This window comes from Balaenoptera ricei, chromosome 16 (genome assembly GCF_028023285.1).
Source record: "Balaenoptera ricei isolate mBalRic1 chromosome 16, mBalRic1.hap2, whole genome shotgun sequence".
Taxonomy (NCBI): Eukaryota; Metazoa; Chordata; class Mammalia; order Artiodactyla; family Balaenopteridae; genus Balaenoptera; species Balaenoptera ricei.
In genome coordinates this window covers 28,503,838-28,524,492 of record NC_082654.1, presented here as the reverse complement: position 1 = coordinate 28,524,492, position 20,655 = coordinate 28,503,838, and the positions used below count along the sequence as shown (strand labels likewise).

At 45.8% G+C, this 20,655-nt stretch overlaps 2 protein-coding genes across 10 annotated transcripts in view; one reads left to right on the top strand and one right to left on the bottom strand.

The window, feature by feature from the left end:
• The first annotated feature begins 1,951 nt into the window (after positions 1 to 1,951).
• On the top strand, positions 1,952 to 7,487 carry WNT8B (Wnt family member 8B). Its single transcript, XM_059900871.1, has 6 exons — positions 1,952 to 1,998; positions 3,935 to 3,968; positions 4,728 to 4,866; positions 5,688 to 5,813; positions 6,582 to 6,724; positions 6,942 to 7,487. The coding sequence occupies exons 1-6, from the start codon at positions 1,952 to 1,954 to the stop codon at positions 7,485 to 7,487; spliced, it is 1,035 nt and encodes a 344-aa protein (XP_059756854.1).
• Positions 7,488 to 8,536: 1,049 nt separating this feature from the next.
• The window catches only part of SEC31B (SEC31 homolog B, COPII coat complex component), a 35,167-nt gene continuing 23,048 nt past the window's right edge, over positions 8,537 to 20,655 (bottom strand). The window contains exons 17-27 of one of the 9 annotated variants that reach the window (XR_009498002.1): positions 20,458 to 20,603; positions 19,570 to 19,743; positions 18,897 to 19,058; positions 15,172 to 15,349; positions 14,442 to 14,750; positions 14,155 to 14,213; positions 13,765 to 13,866; positions 13,305 to 13,421; positions 12,778 to 12,849; positions 9,341 to 9,559; positions 8,537 to 8,606 (exon numbers count right to left, since the gene is read on the bottom strand). Coding sequence is in view for 7 of the 9 variants with exons in the window: in XM_059900266.1 (XP_059756249.1) it covers positions 12,373 to 12,552; positions 12,778 to 12,849; positions 13,305 to 13,421; positions 13,765 to 13,866; positions 14,155 to 14,213; positions 14,442 to 14,750; positions 15,172 to 15,349; positions 18,897 to 19,058; positions 19,570 to 19,743; positions 20,458 to 20,603 (1,499 nt within the window). In the remaining 2 variants the exon portion in view is untranslated. The other 8 variants (XR_009498001.1, XM_059900270.1, XM_059900269.1 and 5 more) reach the window with 8 other exon arrangements.

Below are 20,655 nucleotides of genomic sequence, written 5' to 3'. Positions count from 1 at the left end.
ATTATAATGGAAAAAGAAAGATAATAGGTAATATGTTTGGATTAATTTTCAAATGCCTATACTGAAGTCCATTTGCCAAATCTCTGGCACTCTAGATTATGTATGTATATTTTTAATTTTTGTATAATTATAGATTTGCAGAAGGTTGCAAAGAAACATGCAGGGAAGTCCCAGACACCCTTTCCCCAGCCTCCCCCAGTGTTAACATCTTACAGCTATAGTACAATATCCATGAAGCTTATTCAGACTTCAACCAGTTTTACATACATTTTTGTGTGTGTGTGTATGTATATATGTATGTATGTGTATAGCTCGATGCAATTTTGCCACATGTATAGCTTTGCAAAACCATACCACAATCAAGACACTTTACCATAACCGCAAGACTGTCTGGTGTTATCACTTTATAGTGGTATCCATCCCCTATCCCTAACCCCTGGTAACCATTAATCTAGTCTTTAGCTCCATAATTATATATTTAACCATTGCTACATAAATGAAACCATGCAGTATGTATCCTTTTGAGATTGGCTTTGATCACTCAGTATAATTTCCTTGAGGTTCATCCAAGTTTTTGTGTGTATCAACAGTTCATACCTTTTTGTTGCTGAGTAGCACTCCATGGTATGGATGTACCACAATTTTTTTAAACAGTCACCCTTTGAAGGACATCTGGGTAGCTTCCAATTTTTGGTTATTCTGAATAAAGTTGCTATGAGCATCTGAATACAAGTTCCTGAGTAAAAATAAGTCTTCATTTCTCTGGGATAAATGCCCAACAGTGGAACTGCTAAGTAGTGTGGCAAGTCCATTTTTAGTTTTGAAAGGAACAGTCAAACTATTTTCCAGAGTCAGATTATTTATTTTTGGAATTTAATTATGACTCAATCCCTAGAAAGTTATTCCACTGTTTACCTCTTTCTGATTAGAGAACTATCCTTCTCAGAGTCCTGTGGAGTCAGATGGACCTGGATTCAGATCTTGCTTCAATCACTAATTAACTGGGTGAGCTTGAACAATATATTTAACTTTTTTGAGTCTCAGATTCCCTATTTGAAAACTAGGGATAACAATGCCCAAGATAGTAAGGATTTAACAACATCAACATGTAAAATACTGAGAGTAGAGTGTCTGGTAGACAGTAGCAAGTTAATGCTAGCTCTCTTCCCACTCCACGGCAAAATAACGATCAAACATTACTCCCAACATTTTTGGTATTTGAAATTTTAAAAATCCAAGCAAAGCATAATACTAGCTCCTTTTGTACATGTTCTTTTTTTTTTTAACTAAATTAAGTAGATTCCTTATGCAAAATTTTTCCTTGGAAAAACCATTTTCCCTTTCTTCCTCTCAATTATAGACTTGCTTTATTGTGCTTCACAGATCTTGTATTTTTTACAAATTGAAGGTTTATGACAACCCTGGATTGAGCAAATCTATTTGTGCCATTTTTCCAACTGCAGTTGCTCACTTAGTGTTTCTGTGTCACATTTTGGTAATTCTTGCAATATTTCAAACTTTTTCATTACTTTTATATTTGTCATGGTGATCTTTGATGTGGGAATTCCCTAGCGGTCCAGTGATTAGGACTCATCGCTTTCAATGCCATGGGCCTGAGTTCAATCCCTGGTTGGGGACCTAAGATCTTGCAAGCTGCGCAGCGTGGCCAAAAAAAAAAAAAAATGATGTTATTATTGTAATTATTTGGGGGCACCACAAACAATGCCCATATAAGATGGCAAACTTAATAAATGTGTGGGTTCTGACTGCTCCACCTACCAGCCATTCCCATCTCTCTCCCTCTCCTTGGGCCTCCCTATTCTCTGAGACACAACAATATTGGAATTAGGCCAATTAATAACCCCACCATGATCTCTAAGTGTTCAAATGAAAACAAGAGTCACCTACTTTCAATCAAAAGCAAGAAATTATTAAGCTTAGTGAGGAAAGCATGTCGAAAACCAAGATAGGCCGGAAGCTAGGCTTCTTCCCCAAACAGTTAGCTGCATTGTGAACGCAAAGGAAAAGTTCTTGGAGGAAATTTAAAGTGCTACTCCAGCGAACACAAGAATGATAAGTGAAACAGCCTTATTGCTGATACGGAGAAAGTTTTAGTGGTCTGGATAGAATATCAAACCAAACACAACGTTCCCTTAAGCCAAAGCCTAACCCAGAGCAAGGCCCTAACTCTCTTTAATTCTATGAAGCCTGAGAGAGGTGAGAAAGCTGCAGAAGAAAAGTTTGAAGCTAGCAGAGGTTGGTTCATGAGGCTTAAGGAAAGAAGCCATCTCCATAACATAAAAATGCAAGGGGAAACAGCAAATGCTGATATAAAAGCTGCAGCAAGTTATCCAGATTCCAGATCTAGCCAAGATAATTAATGAAGGAGGCGAAACTAAACAACAGATTTTCAATGTAGATGAAACAGCCTTCTACTGGAAGAAGATGACATCTAGGACTTTCATATCTAGAGAGGAGAAGTCAATGCCTGGCTTCAAAGCTTCAAAGGACAGGCTGACTCTCTTTTAGGGACAAAGTCAGCTAGTGACTTTAGATTGGAGCAAATGTTCATTTACCATTTTGAAAATCCTAGGGCCCTTAAGAATTATGCTATATCTCCTCTGCCTGTGCTCTATAAATGGAATAACAAAACCCGGATGACAGCACATCTGTTTACAACATGGTTTACTGAATATTTTAAGCCCACTGTTGAGACCTACTGTTCAGAAAAAAATAAGATTCCTTTCAAAATATGACTGCTCATTGACAATGCACCTGGTTACCTGAGAGCTCCGATGGAGATGTACAGTGAGATTAATGTTGTTTTCATGTCTGCTAACACAACATCCATTCTGCAGCCCATAAATCAAGGAGTAATTTTCACTTTCAAGTCTTATTTAAGAAATACATCTTATAAGGCTATAGTTGCCATAGATAGATTCCTCTGATGGATCTGTGCAAAGTTAATTGAGAACCTTCGGAAAAGGACTCACCATTCTAGATAATTAAGAACATTCATGATTCATGGGAAGAGGTCAAAATATCAACATTAACAGTGGTTTGGAAGAAGTTGATTCCAATCTTCATGGATGACTTTGTAGAGTTCAAGACTTCAGTGGAGGAAGTAACTGCAGATGTGGTGGAAAGAGCAAGAGAACTAGCATTAGAAGTGGAGCCTGAAGATGTGACTGAATTGCTGCAATCTCATGATAAAACTTGAACGGATGAGAAGTTGCTTCTTATGGATGAGCAAAGAAAGTGGTTTCTTGAGATGAAATCTACCCATAGTAAAGAGGCTGTAAATATTGTTGATATGACAACAAAGGACTTAGACTATTACATAAATTAGTTGATAAAGCAATGGCACTGTTTGAGAGGATCGGCTCCAGTTTTGAAGGAAGTTCTACTGTGGGCAAAATGCTATCAAACAGCATTGCATACTACAGAGGAATCATTCATGAAAGGAAGAGCCAATCAATTCGGCAAAATTTACTCTTAGTTTAAGAAATCGCCACAGCCACCCCAACCTTCAGCAACCACCTCCCTGATCAGTCAGCAGCATAACATTGATGCAAAACCCTCTGCCAGCAAAAAGATTACGACTCGCTGAAGGCTCAGGTGATGGTTAGCACTTTTAATAATAAAGTATTTTTTAATTAAGGCACTCACATTGTATTTTTTTAGACATGATGCTATTGCATACTTAACAGACTACAGTATAGTGTAAACATAACTTTTATATGCACTGGGAAACCAAAAAATTCACGTGACTGGCTTTATTGTGATATTCACTTTACTGCAGTGGTCTGAAACCAAACCAGTAATATCTCTATGAGGTGTGCCTGCACATTTGCTGAAGTAATTCTCACAACTCTTGGCAGCAGAAATGAATTGGTGTATCTCTATTATGTTCTGTGGTTTTTCTCTCTTCCAGGTCAGTGAACAATTTCCTGATGACTGGTCCAAAGGTAAGAAAAAAAATTCCTTTGATTTATTTGGATTTCACTCAGCTTCTTGACTGAAGACTACACATGTCAATATCTTTTATTATATCTTTTATTATGCTGTATATATTATAGGCAGAAAAACTGTGGCACAGAAAGGGTTAGGGACACACCCGAAACCCCACAGCAAACTAGTGTCAGAGCCAGGACAAGAACTCAGGAATATTGATTCTGAATTTATGGCCAGAATTTCCAGAGCCAGAAAAGTTTTCTTTCACAGTGTCAGGCTACAGTCACCCATCCTTCTCAGTGCAGGGTGGGAGGCTGTCTTCCATCTTTAAAGTGCTGGCATTGTACTACATGATCTCTAAGGACATTTTCAGCTTACAAAATGTTCTCTTCTAAGCTAGTAGTAGGATGAAAACAGCTGAAAAATCATGAATTATGTAATTGAGGCTCATTTTGGAGTGACAGAATAGTATAATGAATAGAGGCAGTGAGGTCTAGAGTCTAATGAAACTGATTTTCATTCCTACTTCAAACATTTGCTAGTGGTGGGACTTTGGGCCAACTGTTTTACATCACCTCTCTGAGCCTTAGGTTTCTACCTAAGTTTATTTGTGATGTTATTTGTGATGTTAAAAGCATATTTAAAGTGCTTACTCTGTCATTATTTTGGAGGGACGGGAGTGCACAGGAAAAGAGGTGCTTGGCCACTTTAGGGCAATTGCCTCCCAAGTTCAGTTGCTGTGAGTCTGAAGTTTGACCCCTGTGTCCCTGCAGGCTTACTTGATCTACTCCAGCAGCGTGGCAGCTGGTGCCCAGAGTGGTATTGAAGAATGCAAATACCAGTTTGCCTGGGACCGCTGGAACTGCCCCGAGAGAGCCCTGCAGCTGTCCAGCCATGGTGGCCTTCGCAGTGGTAAGGAAAGCCTCGGCCACAGCTCCCTGGACCCCCTGGCCACAGGTTAGAGCCCCACTCTCCAGGGATGGCCCCCTGCCTCCTCTACACCCTTGTTCCTCAGCTGGTCTCTGCTCTCAGGTCATCTCCCTCTCCAGGATCTTCTCTGTTCCTTCTCCAGCTCCTCTTTCCTACCTATAGAGCTTTTTTCTTTCTTCCCCAACACCCTCACTGCTCAACAAATGGACCTTGCCTCACCCCCAATCCTATACCACCCTCAGTCTCCCGGCTGGCTAAAGGCTTCCTCAAAATATAAATAAGGTAGGTAGGGGTCGTAAATCTTCATGCCTCTTAGCGCCTTCCTTCAGCAGGCTTAGCAGAGAGGTACAGGGCAAGTGGGAACTGACTTGGAGCCCGGATTCCCATGGAGAAGATAAAAATGGAAGGAAATGAAAGAGCTGCCAATCAGTGGTTCTTTTCAAGACTAGCTAGCACCTGCCTCTCAGACTTCAATGTTCCAGGAGGAAGTGGGGATGGTTTCTTTACAACCTGACCTTCAGATTCTCCCCCATTTCTTTCTTGGGCTCTTTCCCACCTAAATCTCACCCATATCAACAATAATCTAGCCACTCAGTCATAAAATGTGTGACCCGAAAAGATGGGAAGGAAGAAGAGCAGGGCTGAGACCAGGGCTGGAGCAGACCCTGGAAGAGAGTAAGGTACATTATAAAGGTGGGGAAATAGAATGGAGCAGGGAGAGGAGGGTATAATGATGGTATTAAAGGTATGTCTTTGGGCTGTAACTCCTCCCTCTAACTCACTCAATTTTTGGTTCCTGTCAGCTAATCGGGAGACAGCATTTGTACATGCCATCAGTTCTGCCGGGGTTATGTACACTCTGACTAGAAACTGCAGCCTTGGGGATTTTGACAACTGTGGCTGTGATGACTCCCGCAATGGGCAACTGGGTGAGTAGTGATCTTGGGGGTGGGTAGGACAGCCCAATAAAGTTCACTTAAGTAATGAAAAGCTTGGTGGGTACTTGGTGGGGTGAAGAAGAGTTGTATTCTTCTAAATCTGAGGAAAATCAGGGCGAACCAGTTTGAGCCCAAACCCTACAGTGACAAACCAGGCTAAATGTAGCTGGGGACCCTTCTCTGACTGGGTGGTTTCCTTAATTTAAACACAATAACGATAAAGGAAGAACCCTCCCTTCAGAATCACTCCTATTACTGTCTCAAACATAGGGGGAACGAACGCCCTTCCATGCTGCCTATCCCTGTCTCCTTTCCACTGTTTACCTCCACTATCCTTTCCAACCCTCTGCCCTGCAGCTCAACTGCCAACTGCTGTTCCATATTATCTCAATTGCCCTTCTCTCTCCCCCTCAATGCTGTGCTTTCCTCACCTTTTTTGCACCATCATGTCCCTTCCAGAGGTCAGTCGCTGGCGGAGGTCTGCACACTCTGACCAAAGGCCAGAAACATAGTAACGGGGTGAGCAGGCACCTGCCTCACTTGGCAGCTACTTAAGTCCTGGAGTCCTGGGCACGAGATTGGCTGAAGCTGGAAGTAGGAGCACAAAGGTGGCAAAAACAAATCTAGGGTGAAACTAATTTGGAGACAGGGCACTCGCCCCACCTGAACCCTTCCCCACCTCAGATCCCCCAAACCCACTTAGAACCAGCAGCCCAGGAGGCTCCGGGCCGTCCTTTCTTCCCACTGCATTTTTTCCAGGGGGCCAAGGCTGGCTGTGGGGAGGCTGCAGCGACAACGTGGGCTTCGGAGAGGCAATATCCAAGCAGTTCGTCGATGCCCTGGAGACAGGACAGGATGCTCGGGCAGCCATGAACCTGCACAACAACGAGGCTGGCCGCAAGGTGAGTCCTGCAGCCCCTGGGGTCAGGCAGCTGGCTCCATCCACTGCCAGCCCTAGGTGCGGACGGCTCTTCAATTCATTCATCAGATTGGGGAAATGCGGCATCGGCATCGAGGCGGCTGGCCACGTAGACTAGCTAGAATCCTCGCAACCCGCCAGAGGGTGACACTCCCCAGGCGCTTAATCCCTGGCCCGCTCACTCCTAGCTCTCTTCCCAGGCGGTGAAGGGCACCATGAAACGCACGTGTAAGTGCCACGGCGTGTCTGGCAGCTGCACCACGCAGACCTGCTGGCTGCAGCTGCCTGAGTTCCGAGAGGTGGGCGCGCACCTGAAAGAGAAGTACCACGCAGCTCTCAAGGTGGACCTGCTGCAGGGTGCTGGCAACAGCGCGGCGGGCCGCGGCGCCATCGCAGACACCTTTCGCTCCATCTCCACGAGGGAGTTGGTGCACCTGGAGGACTCCCCAGACTACTGCCTGGAGAACAAAACGCTAGGACTGCTGGGCACCGAAGGCAGAGAGTGCCTGCGGCGCGGCCGGGCCCTGGGCCGCTGGGAGCGCCGTAGCTGCCGTCGGCTCTGCGGGGACTGTGGGCTGGCGGTGGAGGAGCGCCGCGCCGAGACCGTGTCCAGCTGCAACTGCAAGTTCCACTGGTGCTGCGCGGTCCGCTGCGAGCAGTGCCGCCGCCGGGTCACCAAGTACTTCTGCAGTCGCGCGGACCGGCCGCGGGGGGGCGCGGCGCACAAACCCGGGACAAAACCCTAAGTGTCCCCTTCCGCACTCTCCTTTCCCAATTTGTCCTTGGCTTCTTTTAGAGACCCCAGTAGTAGAGGAATCTAGGGAATAGGGACCCCACACTACCAAGGCCAGGGATCCCGAGAGGGAGAGAGACGCTGCAATCTCTCCTGTGCTTGCCACTTTCCAACCTGTTTCCACAATTCCTCTGCTCTCTCCTCGCGCTGTCTGCATCATCCGCTCACCACACTTAGGTCTGAGAACCCTCTGTTCTGAGATTCTGAGCTATTGCTCTTCCTTGGAGTAGGAAGAGAATAGGCGTTCCTCCTCCCGGTCCCAGCTGCCCTAACGCCTGGCCTAGCCTGTGGAGAGCTTAGGAACTGGAAGAACCCTTCTGAGAGATATGCAGGGCCCAGGGAAAACACGGCTTTTTTCTTTTACCCGTCTTCCCCGCTCCCCCCATCCCCTCCCCCTCATTTTTCTGCTGCCAGTTCTCTGCCATAGCCACACCTTCCTTCTGCAGAGGCCCTCCTGTGCTTCTGATTCCCTAACTGCTGGCATAGACTCCCAGGAATCTCTGCTTTCTCTCCCCCCCTTTCCTTCCTTCCTTCCCTGAAGGGATACTGAGGAAACTGACCCAGGAAAAAGCATGTCTTTGGAGGTTGGTTCCTAGAGGCAGGGGTTGAAGATGGAGGAAATGGGAACCCTAGAATGCTGACTTGCTGAAAACCAAGGGTGCCACTCATCCTTGTGATACCATGTCTCTAATGGACTTTGCCAGTGGGGCAATGACCTTCCTAGACAATCACCCAAGGTGCTCCAGACACATACCCACAACATCTAAGAATGATGTAAGGGCAGACTGCCAGTCATTTCCTACTCTTTAAAGTAACCTCCTCCCTGCTCCTAACCTATAGCCTCCTAGCAACCAACTTTACTTCTTCTCTTTCCCCAAAGGATCTTATTCCCCTGAGCCAAGACTGAGATAAATAAAGCTAATTTCCCATTCAGACCCTGGTTTGCACCTCTGAAGACAGGTCATGAGGAAGGAGAAGCTGGGACCCTTCCTTTTCACTAACCTGGTTCTCAAACAGGCAGGATTCAGGCATTGGATACTTTCCTTCAATACATAAACTTCCTGCAATGAAACTGTTAATAATAGGAAGTTCAGCACCTTGAACCTTAATTTATTGCAGTCACTGTGACATGTGCCTTTTTTTCAGGTATTGAACTTATTCTTGGGGATATGGGGAAGAGCGTGTGTAAGATATAACCTCTAGGTCCTCTCCTCCCTCCCACCTTGCCAGGATACTATCCTCCTGTGAGCCTCACTTCCCTGATGGCCTAAGTAGTTATCCTGGCCTGACAGAGGTTAATCTGCCAAGGATTAGTAAATCATCCCCATAAATCTTCCACCAATACATTCACTCAGTAGCTAAGACCTTGCTGCTGGTTGTGCTTGAGTCTTCTGGTTCTCTTCTCAGAAAGCAGCAGTACAGCAGGGACTTGGTGAAATAGGGCTCTGGGGAGGCAAGAACTAATCCCTGACAGACCCTCTGCAGCCCAAGGAGCTTGCCGGTCATCTCCCTTCCCCTAGGCTGGTCCTGGGTCATAGGCACCAGGTAGCCCCGCAGCCCTTCCGGAGCAGAACTGGTCAAATGCTAGAAAACTTCATCCCATCTCTTGTAGAGGAGGAGAAAGCACAGAGGAGTGGCTCCAAGTGGGTAAAATGGGTGGAGGCTCTAAAGGCTGACCAGTGACAGTGGAAAGGCTCTCATATTCCAAATTGACACAATGCCCAGGTCAGACCTCAAATCTCTGGCCTCATCCCTACACATCTTCTGGTCCCACTAACACTTACTGAGGAGAGAGGTTCCCCTTACCTCCTTACAGGGGACATGCTTCCTTTCAGGGTCTCCTAGTGCTTCATTTCCAGTTCCATCAGCAAAAGGCCTTTTGCTCCTTCCCTCAGCTTTGATCTGGGCCTCTTGAATCTCCCAAATTGCCCTTCGTCCCTAATCAAGCAGCAGCATGTACTAACTTGGCTGTCTCACTTGGCAGAATTACTTGATAGTGTACAGTAAGAAAATCTGGCAAGGCAGCTAGAAAATATAAAAGTACAATGTTGTAAAGGAAAGCTACATTCTCCAGGAGGTCTCTCAGCATACAAGTAGGAGAACTATTGTGCTCCACATTTGATAACTCCAGGTCAGTACTTGAAACATGTCATGCTGCCAGAAAGTTCTTTCATACGTTATTGTTTTGTATTCCCAAATGGATATGATTGATACCACATTCATTTGCATCTATAAAGAAAACAATACTGAGCTACCTTAGATCTGGATTGCTTTTTTTCCCCCTCTTGCATTATCTATTCATTCACTTATTCATTCAACGAACACCAGAGTGGAAATACAGTGGTGAACAACACACTGACCTCCTGCATTCATGGAGTGTAGGTTCTCTTTTATAATCAATCACCAGTGCTGTGTTCCCCTTTATAAATGTGGACAACCAGACCGGTTGCATGGGAAGACACCTTCGAGGTCAGCTAGTGAAACCTTCTGTTTTACAGATTTAAACTGATGCTGACAAAGATGTCTGGCTTGCTCCACCAACTAGTAAGGTACCGTGGGGTGAGTCCTGGAACCCAGGCCCCTTCCCTCCTCTTGTGTGCTCTTTAGGAGTCCATCTGTCTCAGCCAGGGGACAGAAGCAGAGGGAGGTCCTGAGAAGTGACAAGGACGCTGGGTGGAGGGGACAAAACACTGTCTCCTTCCTGTCCCTAGCCTGTGAGCCTACACACAGGCAGGGCTTTCTTTTCTTGAAAAGAATCGCAGCCTCAACTGGCCTTAGCAGCAGGTTAGGGCAAAGACAGAGACAGGGTCGTGCTCAGCGCTGGCGTTGCTGGTGGTGGTGGGAGGGAAGGGCAGGCCAGGGCACTCGCCTATTGTGGGTCTGGATTGGATGCTTCCACTCATTCATTTCCTTTTAATTAACCCGCATTCCTGGAGGAGAAATATTTATGTTGGCTCCCATAGAGGCAATCCGCAGACTGGAAAGAAGGGGGAAGAAAGCCTGCCTTAGCAAAACAATATCTCTAAAGAGCTCAAGAAGAGAAAATAAGAGAACAAAATGCCATTAAAATAGCCTTCTACCCCCACCGGAGTCAATGAAAACTTCATTTCACATGCTAATCCCCCACTCCGCCCCCTTCTCTTCTCATAACACCTTTCCCAAAAAGTGTTTGGGAAAAGTCTTCGCAGTCAGTACACAGCTCCCCGCAGCTCAGACTTCTCCTTGTGTTAGTTCAGGGCCCCAAGTGAGGCTCTCGCTCCAGCAGCGGCTTTTTTCTCCCCACCTTTAATTTAAACAAAGACTTCGGAGTTCATCAACCTCCCACTGAAATTCACAGCTGCTGAACAAACTAATCCCCTCTCCCAGCCTTTCTTCCCTTCAATGGGCTCTTGGCTTCAAAGACACTTTGGGAAAGGACTTTGCTGGGGCTCACACTGCTTCATCAATAGAAGTTAGTGCAAGTATTATCTGAAGAGCAAGTGGCTTTACAAACAAATACTGCCTAACAATCCCTTCCTCCCAAACACACACATCTAGCCTGCAGACATGATGCGATCTACAACAGGATTAGAGATCGTACCCCTGGCTTCACACCCAGCCCCTTTTGTGTAGCTGAGCTCAGCCCTGAAGTGGTGTGGGGAAAACCCTGGAGCTGAATGTCAGGCACGGATAGAGACACACACACACACACACACATAGCAGAGTGACCATAAACGCTGCAAGGAGAGCCTAATTCAGTGCCACCTCCTTTCTTCAACTCTCCTGACTTCCAATCTGTCCCCAAGCCTCTCCCCTGCCTTATTAGGGTATTGGGAACAAGAACAAAGAGGACTGGGAAGACAGATAAGAGCAAACTAGGACCTAGAGGAGATAATAATTGGGAGATGACAGAGGAAACCAAACTAAAGCAGCTTTATTGTACATAAAGTACATCAGTGCTTCAAATGCAGAGTCCAACCATGAAAGCGCAGCCAGAGAAGACAGCCCTGAGATGTGTGGGGCTGGGGGAAGAGGGCCTCCAAGCCTTGAAGAACAGTGCTAGAAGACTCTTTCATTAATATGGCTCCTATTCCAGAACCTGGCTTCTAATCACAGAATGAGTGGTCTAGGCCTTGGGCCAGGGAGCAGGCAGGCTGAGTCCGGGGCCACTCCCCACAGGCAGTGGTCCCTCTGCTCCTATCCCATAGCCTAAGACAGCGCTCAGCAAGAGGCATCCCCTCCACCCTCCACTTCACCTGGCTCACCCTTAACAATGCTGGCAGTTGAGAGGTCCCTTCTTAAAAGGGTCTGAGTTCCTTCTCTTCGTTGTGCTCAGCACCCATCCCTCATGTGTATGACTTGTTCAAAGGGTGAACAGCAGTCAACTCTACCCCAGCCTCTGCGGCTCAGAGAAGTATGAACCTGGAAATATGAAGTCAGAGGCAAGGAAAAGGTAAAGTCAGGCTCATAACCCACAGAAGGGGAAAGACAAAAAACCCACAAGATGGGTACAGTCGAGGTAGACTTGGAAGTAACAATCCTGCTCACCCTCTCAGAAGCCACTTAGAACATCCCTGGGGGAGAAGACACACTGCGCCAGGCCCTGGTGGAGTACAGTTTTAGGGAAAGTGAAGAAGAACAGGCTGAGAGAGCCCTGAGCAGATCCCAGAGAGCCACGCATAAAGGGGTGGAGAGCAGGCACTCTGCTGGTTTGGAGCCAAGCCTACAGCATCATATACCTGGCAGCAAGGGAAGAGGGCTAGGAAAAACAAACGGAATCTGTTCCGAAATTCCCCTTTCCTGCAGGAAGGAGTTAAGTAACAGTAGAAGTGGCCTCCTGGCAAGAGGAGCTGCCTGGTCTAGATGTGTAGCTTATGAGCGATGGTGAGGACGGACTTCAGGACAGGCATGAAGCTGGAGACCTCGCTGAAGCTGCTGCAGCTCACCACCTGAGCATGCACGGCGAGGCCCCGCTCAAAGCTTCCTGCGTCCACACATCGGGCAACCTCGTGGAGCCCAGCCAGAACAGGAGGCGAGAGCTGTGGAAGGATTAGCCCGGGGTTAGTAAGCCCAACCCCGCCCCTACCCTGGAGGCATGGAAGGGAGAAGAGAGGACTTAAGTTCTAGAGCCCAGTCCAGGCAAGATGTCTATATTCTGTAAGGAACCCAGGGTCGGTGAGTCCTATAGGAAGGGACACTGGGCACCCTTTGGCCATGGGTGAAGGTGGAAGAGCAGGAGGCAGAGGAGCACTGACTGTACTTACTGTCCCTTCGCAGAGCTTCTCATATAGACACTCTAGACGTTGGGCTGCTTCATCCAGCTTCCGTTTTGTCTTCTGCAGGGAGGGAAATGGATTCTGATTCCAGCTACTATGCCTAACACTACACAGAACCATAAAGAATCACGGTACCTTAGAGCTAGAATGGCTTAATGCTCTTTCATTTCACGGAGGACAAAAAGGAGACCTAAAGAGGCTAAGTGACTCGCTCAAGCTGACGCAGCCAGGAATGAATGGCAGGTCTCCTCACTCCTGGTCTCACCCTCCTTGCAGTCCTCCCTGCTGCCTTTCCAAGAGCTAAGTCTCAGTACTGTTTGGTCTTGCTACCAAGGAGATAACCTCCAGACCAGACAAGTCCTCCCCAACTCCACATGGACATCAAATAAGTATAAGATACAGGAAGCATGTCCAGGGACAGTAAGAAGAGTCACACAAGGAACTGGTCTATAGCTAAGGGATCCTGGGACCAGCTAGGGTAGGAGGGGAGCATCATGGGGAAGGTTCAGACTCACTACGTCAGTGGCAGACAGGGAGCAGCGCTGCAGAAGCGCCTCAAGGCTGATCTTCAAGGACTGATGTTCAGGGGGCAGCTCCTTCCTGTCCATCTTCTCAGGTGGCCGCTGCAGTTGCTGAGGAGGGAGCAGGGACACAGGAGAGAGAGGCAAGCTGTCCTGCTCACGGCTCCCCTCAGGACTAGGCCTCAGTGACTTGGGGGTCACACTGCTCCCACTAGAGCAGAGCAGAGCTGAGGAGGGGCATCCTCCCTTGTCTGCAGTAGGGACACTTGGTATCTGCCCCCCACCCCATCTCCTTCAGCCCAGAGTCTGCCTCCAACTTGAGGAATGAAGCCATCTACTGTGCTCCCTGCTTTTCTATACCCAAGAAAAGAAGGTTTCCAAGAGGAGGGAAACACATCATTCCTGTCACCTACAGGCTAAGTTCTCCTGGGGCTCCAGGGGGAGCATGACTCACACTGGGGACAGCAGGCTGTGAGGAAAGGACCCCTCGTGGCTCAGGGGTGAGGCACATAACTGGAGCAGTAATTGGTGCTGGGGGCATAAATGTCTCTGGCAACTAAAGAGAGAGAAAAGAAAGGCACGTGAGTCTAAGCTGAAAGACTCCTTCGGCCCTGCTTTGAGGGAGTGGCAGAAATTATGAATGAATGAGGGCACAGAATAGTTTGTGGGGAACCAGGAAGTGAGAAGATGGTGAATGTATATAAGAAGGAAAGAGGAGGGAGCTGAGGGGAGAAGAGTGAGTGGGGAAAGCAGAATGGGAAGGACCAGGCTGCTTTCTGTACGGAACTAGAGTGTGGGTCGTCGGTGAATGTATAAGGGGTTGAGTTGCGGGAGATGTGTTGACCTCTTTCCTCTGGAGGTTTCCCCTGGGCACTGGAGCATTTTCCAAAGAATCTTGAGGTCCTGAATAGTATAAATATAGAGGTATGTTAGGGGCATGATCAAAAACACTGGAATTTTTGGTCTGAAGACCAGGAAAATTATTTTAGTTGGAGTCTGCCACACCTCCCTCCACAGATCAGCCACACTCTGAGTTGACATTCTCCAACCCCAGTTCATTGGCTTGAGGAAAGAGACTCCCAACGTGGTAGTGGGGAGGGGAGGAGAGGGAGGCCATGGGAGAAGAGTGACCTGGTTGAGGAGTCAAGATGCCAGTGGTCGGGAAGGCATCGGCGCATGGAGCACCTGGCCCTCCTGGAGGATGTGCTGCAGAGAAGGTGACAGGAGGGGCTGGCGGCTGGGAGCTCATAGGGTTGAAGCCTGGTGCTCTCACAGGAAGCAGAGGGAGCCATCGAGGAGTCTCAGGCAGGGAGGCAGAACCAGCCTGCATAATGTCTGGGGGTGCCGTGGGTGGACCAGGAAGAGGCCATGTTCCAGGGAATCCCACGGGGTTAGGAGCTTGCACCCTTTGCCCTCCTGATAGCTGCGGCTGAGATAAAGCTGAAATGGGATAGAAACAGGTCATTTGCCACCAAATTTCAATTTGGGAGAGACTCAGAGCACATCAGGGAGGAATAAGGCAGCAATAAAAAAAAACTATAATAATAATAAATAACTAATACATGTGTATGGAGATCTACCATTTACAAAGTACTTTTAACTATATTCTTTATTTGACCCTCAGAACAATCCTGTGGGGTTGAAATGACCAATAACAACCACTCTCAATTTTCAAAAGAAACAAAGTGGCTAGGTATATTGCCCACAGGTACAAAGCCAGTAACTGACAGTACTGAGAATTCAGACTTCAAACTCTAAGCTCCTCTCACTAGATAGACATACTGCCTCCCAAATCCATTCTAGCCATGCCAGATGTTTTCCTGTGTGCTCCGCCTAGACAGGTCTCCACTCAGTCACTCACCAGGCCTTAGCCCAGGGACCACAGGCAAAGACTGGGCTTCCTGGAACCCAGATGGCCTGTAGTCACTTGTATTTTGCATTCTGGAGCCCTGATAAGGACTAGGACGGGAAGGTGTCAAGGGCATCACAAGTGATGACGGAGGTGTAAAAATCCTTGGCCTTGGAGATGGAGCTGGAACCTGATGGAAGAGAAAAAAGGGTCAGCACTTGGAAAGGAAAAGAAAGGTAAGTAACCGAAAACAGAAAAACAACAAAGAAAATGAAACAAAATACTAATTCTTAAAAAAAACCAACAAAACTGATAAACCTTTATAAAGACTGACAAAGACAAAGAGAGAAGACACAATTCATCAAGATCAAGGATGAAGCAGGGAACATTACAACAGACCCTAGAGCCATTAAAGAGATAACAAGGAATACTACAAATAACTTTACATTCATAAACTTGACAACTTAGAAAAAACGGACCAATTCCTCAAGAACCACAAACTACCAAAACACAGCCAAAATTAAATAGAAAACCTGAATATTTCTTGGAATATTAAATTAAATTAATTAAATTTGTAATTAAAGGAACTAAATTTGTAATTAAAAAGCTCCCCCCCCCAAAAAAAATCTCTAGGCCTAGGTAGTTTCACTGGAGAATTTCACCAAACATTCAGAGAATTAACACAAAGTTTACATAATCTCTTTCAGAATATAGAAGAAGGAACATTTCCTAACTCACTTCATGAGGTCAGTACTACCCTGATACCAACACTACAAAATAAAACTACAGACCAAAATTTCTCATAAACTTAAGACACAAAAACACTCAGCAAAATTTTAGCAAATCAAATCCAACAATGTATATAAAAATAATATACCACAACCAAATGAGATTTACTCCAGGTCATGCAATGTATATCATGATATATTTAAAAATCAATCAACGTAATCCACCATATCAACAGGTTAAAGAAGGAAAATCATTTGATCATATAAAATGATGCAGAAAAAAACATCTGACAAAGTTCAACACTGATTCATGATTCAGTACCCCAGGAATAGATGGAAAAACTTCCTTAGCCTCATAAAGAGCATCTACAAAAAACCTAGAGCTACCATCATACTCAGTGGTGAAAGACTGAATGTTTTCCCTCTAAGACTGGAAACAAGGTTAGGGTGTTCACACTCACCATTCTTATTTTAGTACTACAATAAGGCAAGAGAAATTAAAGGCATACAATTTGGAAAAAAAGAAATAAAACTGTCTCTATTCGCAGATGACATAACTATCTACATAGAAATTCCCAAGGAATCCACAAAACACTCCTAAAGCAAATAAATGAGTTCAGGAATCTCATTTATGAGCATTGAAAAGTCACGTGATACAAGATTAACACATAAAAACCAATTACATTTCTATACACTGACAATAAACAAGTGGAAACCAAAATTAAAAATGCAATACCATTTGATTTCAAATTGCTCAAGAGAAAATTAAATACTTATGTTTGAAATGAATAAAACATGTCAGGAGCTGTATGATGAAAATTATAAAGTGCTGATGGAGACAGTACTGGAAAGACACACCATGTTCATGTATGGGAAGACTCAATATAGTAAAGATGTCAACTATCCCTACATTAATCTATAGTTTTAATGCAATTCCTGTCCATTTCTGCAAGTTTCTTTTTAGATATAGGCAAACTTACTCTAAAATTTATGTGAAAAGAACACGGTCCTAGAATATCCAAAGCAATTTTGAAACAGAAAAATAAAGTAGGAGGAATTACTATTCCCCATGTCAAGACTTACTGATATAGAGGTAGTAATAAAGACAGAGTGGTACTGGCAGAAGGACAGACACATAGATCAGTGGAACAGAACAGGGGACTGAGAAATAAGCCCATATGAATATGTCTAATTTTTGACAAAGGAGCAAAATCAATTCAATGCAAGAGGAACAGCCTTTTCAATAAATGATTCTGGACATCCATTGGCAAAAAAAAAATGAAACCTGACCCAAACTTCACACTTGCACAAAAATTAACTCAAAGTGGAACATGGACTTAAATGTAAAACATAAAACTATGAAACTTCTAGAAAAAACACAGTAGTAAATTTGAGGGACCTTGGACTAGGCTAAGAGCTCTTAGACTTGACATGAAAAGCATGATCCATAGAAGGAAAACTTCATAAACTGGCACTTATAAAATTAAATTTTTTTGCTCTGTGAAGGACTCTGTTAAAAAGATGAAAAGTAAAATTCTTACATGGTTACACACACCACACATACACACACACAAATGAGTACATGTAAAACCAGTGAAATCTGAATCTGTGGATTATACTAATGTCAGTATCTCAGCCTTGATATTGTATTGTGGTTGTGTGGGACACTGGCATGGGATGTGGTGGGCTTGGGATGCATGAGACTTCCCAATACATTTCATTGTATCTTCCTGTGAATCTGTAATTATTTCAAGATAGAAAAGAGAGAGTGAGAGGAAAGGGGGAGGGGAGGGAGGGAGAGAGAGCCAGCAAGTAGGGAAGGAGAAGGAGGAGGAGGGAGGGAAGAAAATTAGGGTGGGAATTAAAGGTGGGACAGGATGAATCATCAGAACTTTTCTACCTGATACCTTTATCTACAATCTCCCTGGATTTTATTCCTCTCTTGCTATAGCTTCCTAACCACCTCTAGCCTTGCCCTTCCTAGACACATAGCTAGTCCTTCCCCTGCATAAGACCATTCAATAGCTCCTGCCTGCCTTCAGGGTCAAGTCTAAACTCTTTTTAAAATTAATTAATTAATTTATGGCTGTGTCAGGTCTTCGTTGCTGCATGCCGGCTTTCTCTAGTTGCGGAGAGCAGGGGGTTACTCTTCATTGCAGTGCATGGGCTTCTCACTGCAGTGGCTTCTCTTGTTGTGGAGCACGCGCTCTAGGTGCGTGGGCTTCAGCAGTTGTGGCACGTGGGCTCAGTAGTTGTGGCACACAGGCTTAGTTGCTCTGTGGCACGTAGGATCTTCCTGGACCAGGGCTCGAACCCGTGTCACCTGCATTGGCAGGAGGATTCTTAACCACTGCGCCACCAGGGAAGTCCCTCAAGTCTAAACTCTTGAACACAGAATGCCAGGTCTCTACTGATCTAACTACCACTTGTTACCCCAGCTTCATCTAACTCACTCCACTGCCACAAACACCTGTTTTGGAGCCCCATTAAAATGTTAGTCATTCCTCAAATGGGCTCTGCTTACTTTCCCTTCACTGCCTTTGTAGATGCCATTCCCTCTGCCTGAAATAGCCTTCCTTACCTCTTCCTTTGCCTGAATAACTTTCAACCTTCAAGACTCAGATCAAACATCATACTTGTTCTGAAACATTCCCTGAACTTCCCCCGTCCCCCAGTAAATTGCTTTCTTCTGTGTGATCTCATGGCTCTTTAATCATATCCCAATCATGGCATTTATGAATTTTACTGCAGTTAATTTTTACCTATCTTTCCTAGACTAGACTATGAGATAATTGAGGGCAAGGATCATGGTTTGTGTACCTTTCTGTTCTAAGTGCCCAGTAGTTGTTCAATAAACAGTTATTAGAAAAATAACTGAATCTATACTTTATGAAGACAGGAATTTTCATCATTTTTTTCACTAATACATTCCAAGTGCCTAGAATCATGCCTGGCACTTGGTAGACACCTAACAGGTATTTTTGAATGAATGAACAAGCAAGATCTTACCTGGTGAGAAGACTGGAATCCCAGTCTGGGAGATGATGTCTCTTGAGAGTGGGGAGCAGCTCCCACAATAACCCGGGGAAAGGGGAAAGGGGGAGACTGCTGGCCCAAGACACCAGAACCCTGGGCATGAAAAAGCCGATCTCTCAGCTGCTGAATTGGTGGCTATAAAAGTTATAATCATGAAGAACTGTGTTAAGTAAAGTTAAAACAAGCAAACATCCTCTCTTACAAGCCTGGCCCACATAGCATTCAAACTTCAGCCGACCCTCTACATTTCAGCCACCTTAGAGGACTCAAAAGGTCTCTGATTCCTGCCAAACCTTCCTTCTTGCTGTTCTTTCTGCCTAGAATTCCTGACATCTTCTGGTAAGCTCTTTCTCTTTGAAGGTCCAGCTCAAATGTTTTAACCACTGGGAAGCCTTCTTTGACTTCTCCAGACAAAGCCAGCCCCTCGCCTGTGAAGTCCCACAGTGCTTAGTATAATCTTCTGTTATGGCAGGATAAATTATTGACATCTGATTTTCCCCCAAGAGATTGTGAACCTCCTGAGGGACTAGATCATATTTATCCTGGGAGCTTCAGCATTTAGCATAGTGCCTGGAACATGGAAGTGCTCAGCCAGTGTTAGATGACTGAATGAAATGGTTTGCTCTCTCCACATGCTCCCACTCACCTGAGTACAGTCACTGGGTAGGTAGCTCATGGCAGTGACCAGGCTGCCCTGGGCTGCCAGGAGGTTGGCATACTGAGCGATTCTGTAGGTTGTGGCAGGGCCTGGGCTCACCCCATCAGGACCCCGCAGTAGCTTCAAGCTCTTGTTAAGGACCATCACCTTCTCCATCAGGTCCTACAGGGACAAGGATAAGGGCAGTCAGCCCTCTTCAAAGCACATCCTGCTCTCCAAGCCCAGGCAGCTCAACCAAGGACTTCTCTGCTATGGGTATGAGGGCACCTGGCCATAGCCAGGTGCAGGTAGCAGGTGATGATATATGATATATAAGAGACATGACAGTCAGAGAAGGGCCACTTGGCTTCACTTGCCAAGCCATTTGGGTCTTACACTCTTGTACATTTCTGCCTCTTCTTTTTGGATTTTTTATCTTTTATGCTAATACATCATCAACTTCAGATTCTGTTATACTCTTATTTCATGTGTGACTTTGTCTCCGCATGAGTCTGTGACCCCCCACCTTCTCTGGGTACCCACAGAGTATCTGGTACAATTTAGATACAGGACTTTTCACAGAAGCTAATAGAAGGCCCAAGCTCACAATTACTCAAATATAGAGTAAACTTATATACCCAAACCTGAAGTGGGAAAAAATTACGAAGGTTAATATCTAAGCAGCTGCTGCTCAGTCTCCCTTGACTGAGAAAGAAGGAAGATGATAGCTTATCCATGGAAAAGGTCCCAGACTTTAGGGGCCCTAATCTCTTCCCTAATACCCTGATTCCAGCCTGGTTACTCAGAAGACTCACCTCTGATGTCCCTGCAATCTCCACTGCTAGCCCCTCCTAAAGGCCTGGGGTGGGGGACCAGGGCCCTGCAGAGACGGGGTACCTGTAGAGCCATGGGGGATGAAGCCTGGGGGCATTTTTCCCAGCACTCCACCAGCCGCTCCACACTTCCTGAGCACACGTAACAGAGTCTGGCTTCAGAGGTTAGTGCCCTGCCACCCTCCTGCTCCATGCGAGTTCCCAGCATGTCTGCAGAGAGACAGAAACTTCTTAAATGGCACAGCTTCCCTGTGCTCCTCCT

Bases quoted from the DNA above. Each gene is read 5' to 3' on its own strand.
- WNT8B (XM_059900871.1), top strand. From the start codon at position 1,952: ATGTCGAAAACCAAGATAGGCCGGAAGCTAGGCTTCTTCCCCAAACA. The intron at 1,999-3,934 runs GTTAGCTGCATT...TCTCTCTTCCAG, and splicing joins CTAGGCTTCTTCCCCAAACA to GTCAGTGAACAATTTCCTGA. The intron at 4,867-5,687 runs GTAAGGAAAGCC...GGTTCCTGTCAG, and splicing joins CCATGGTGGCCTTCGCAGTG to CTAATCGGGAGACAGCATTT.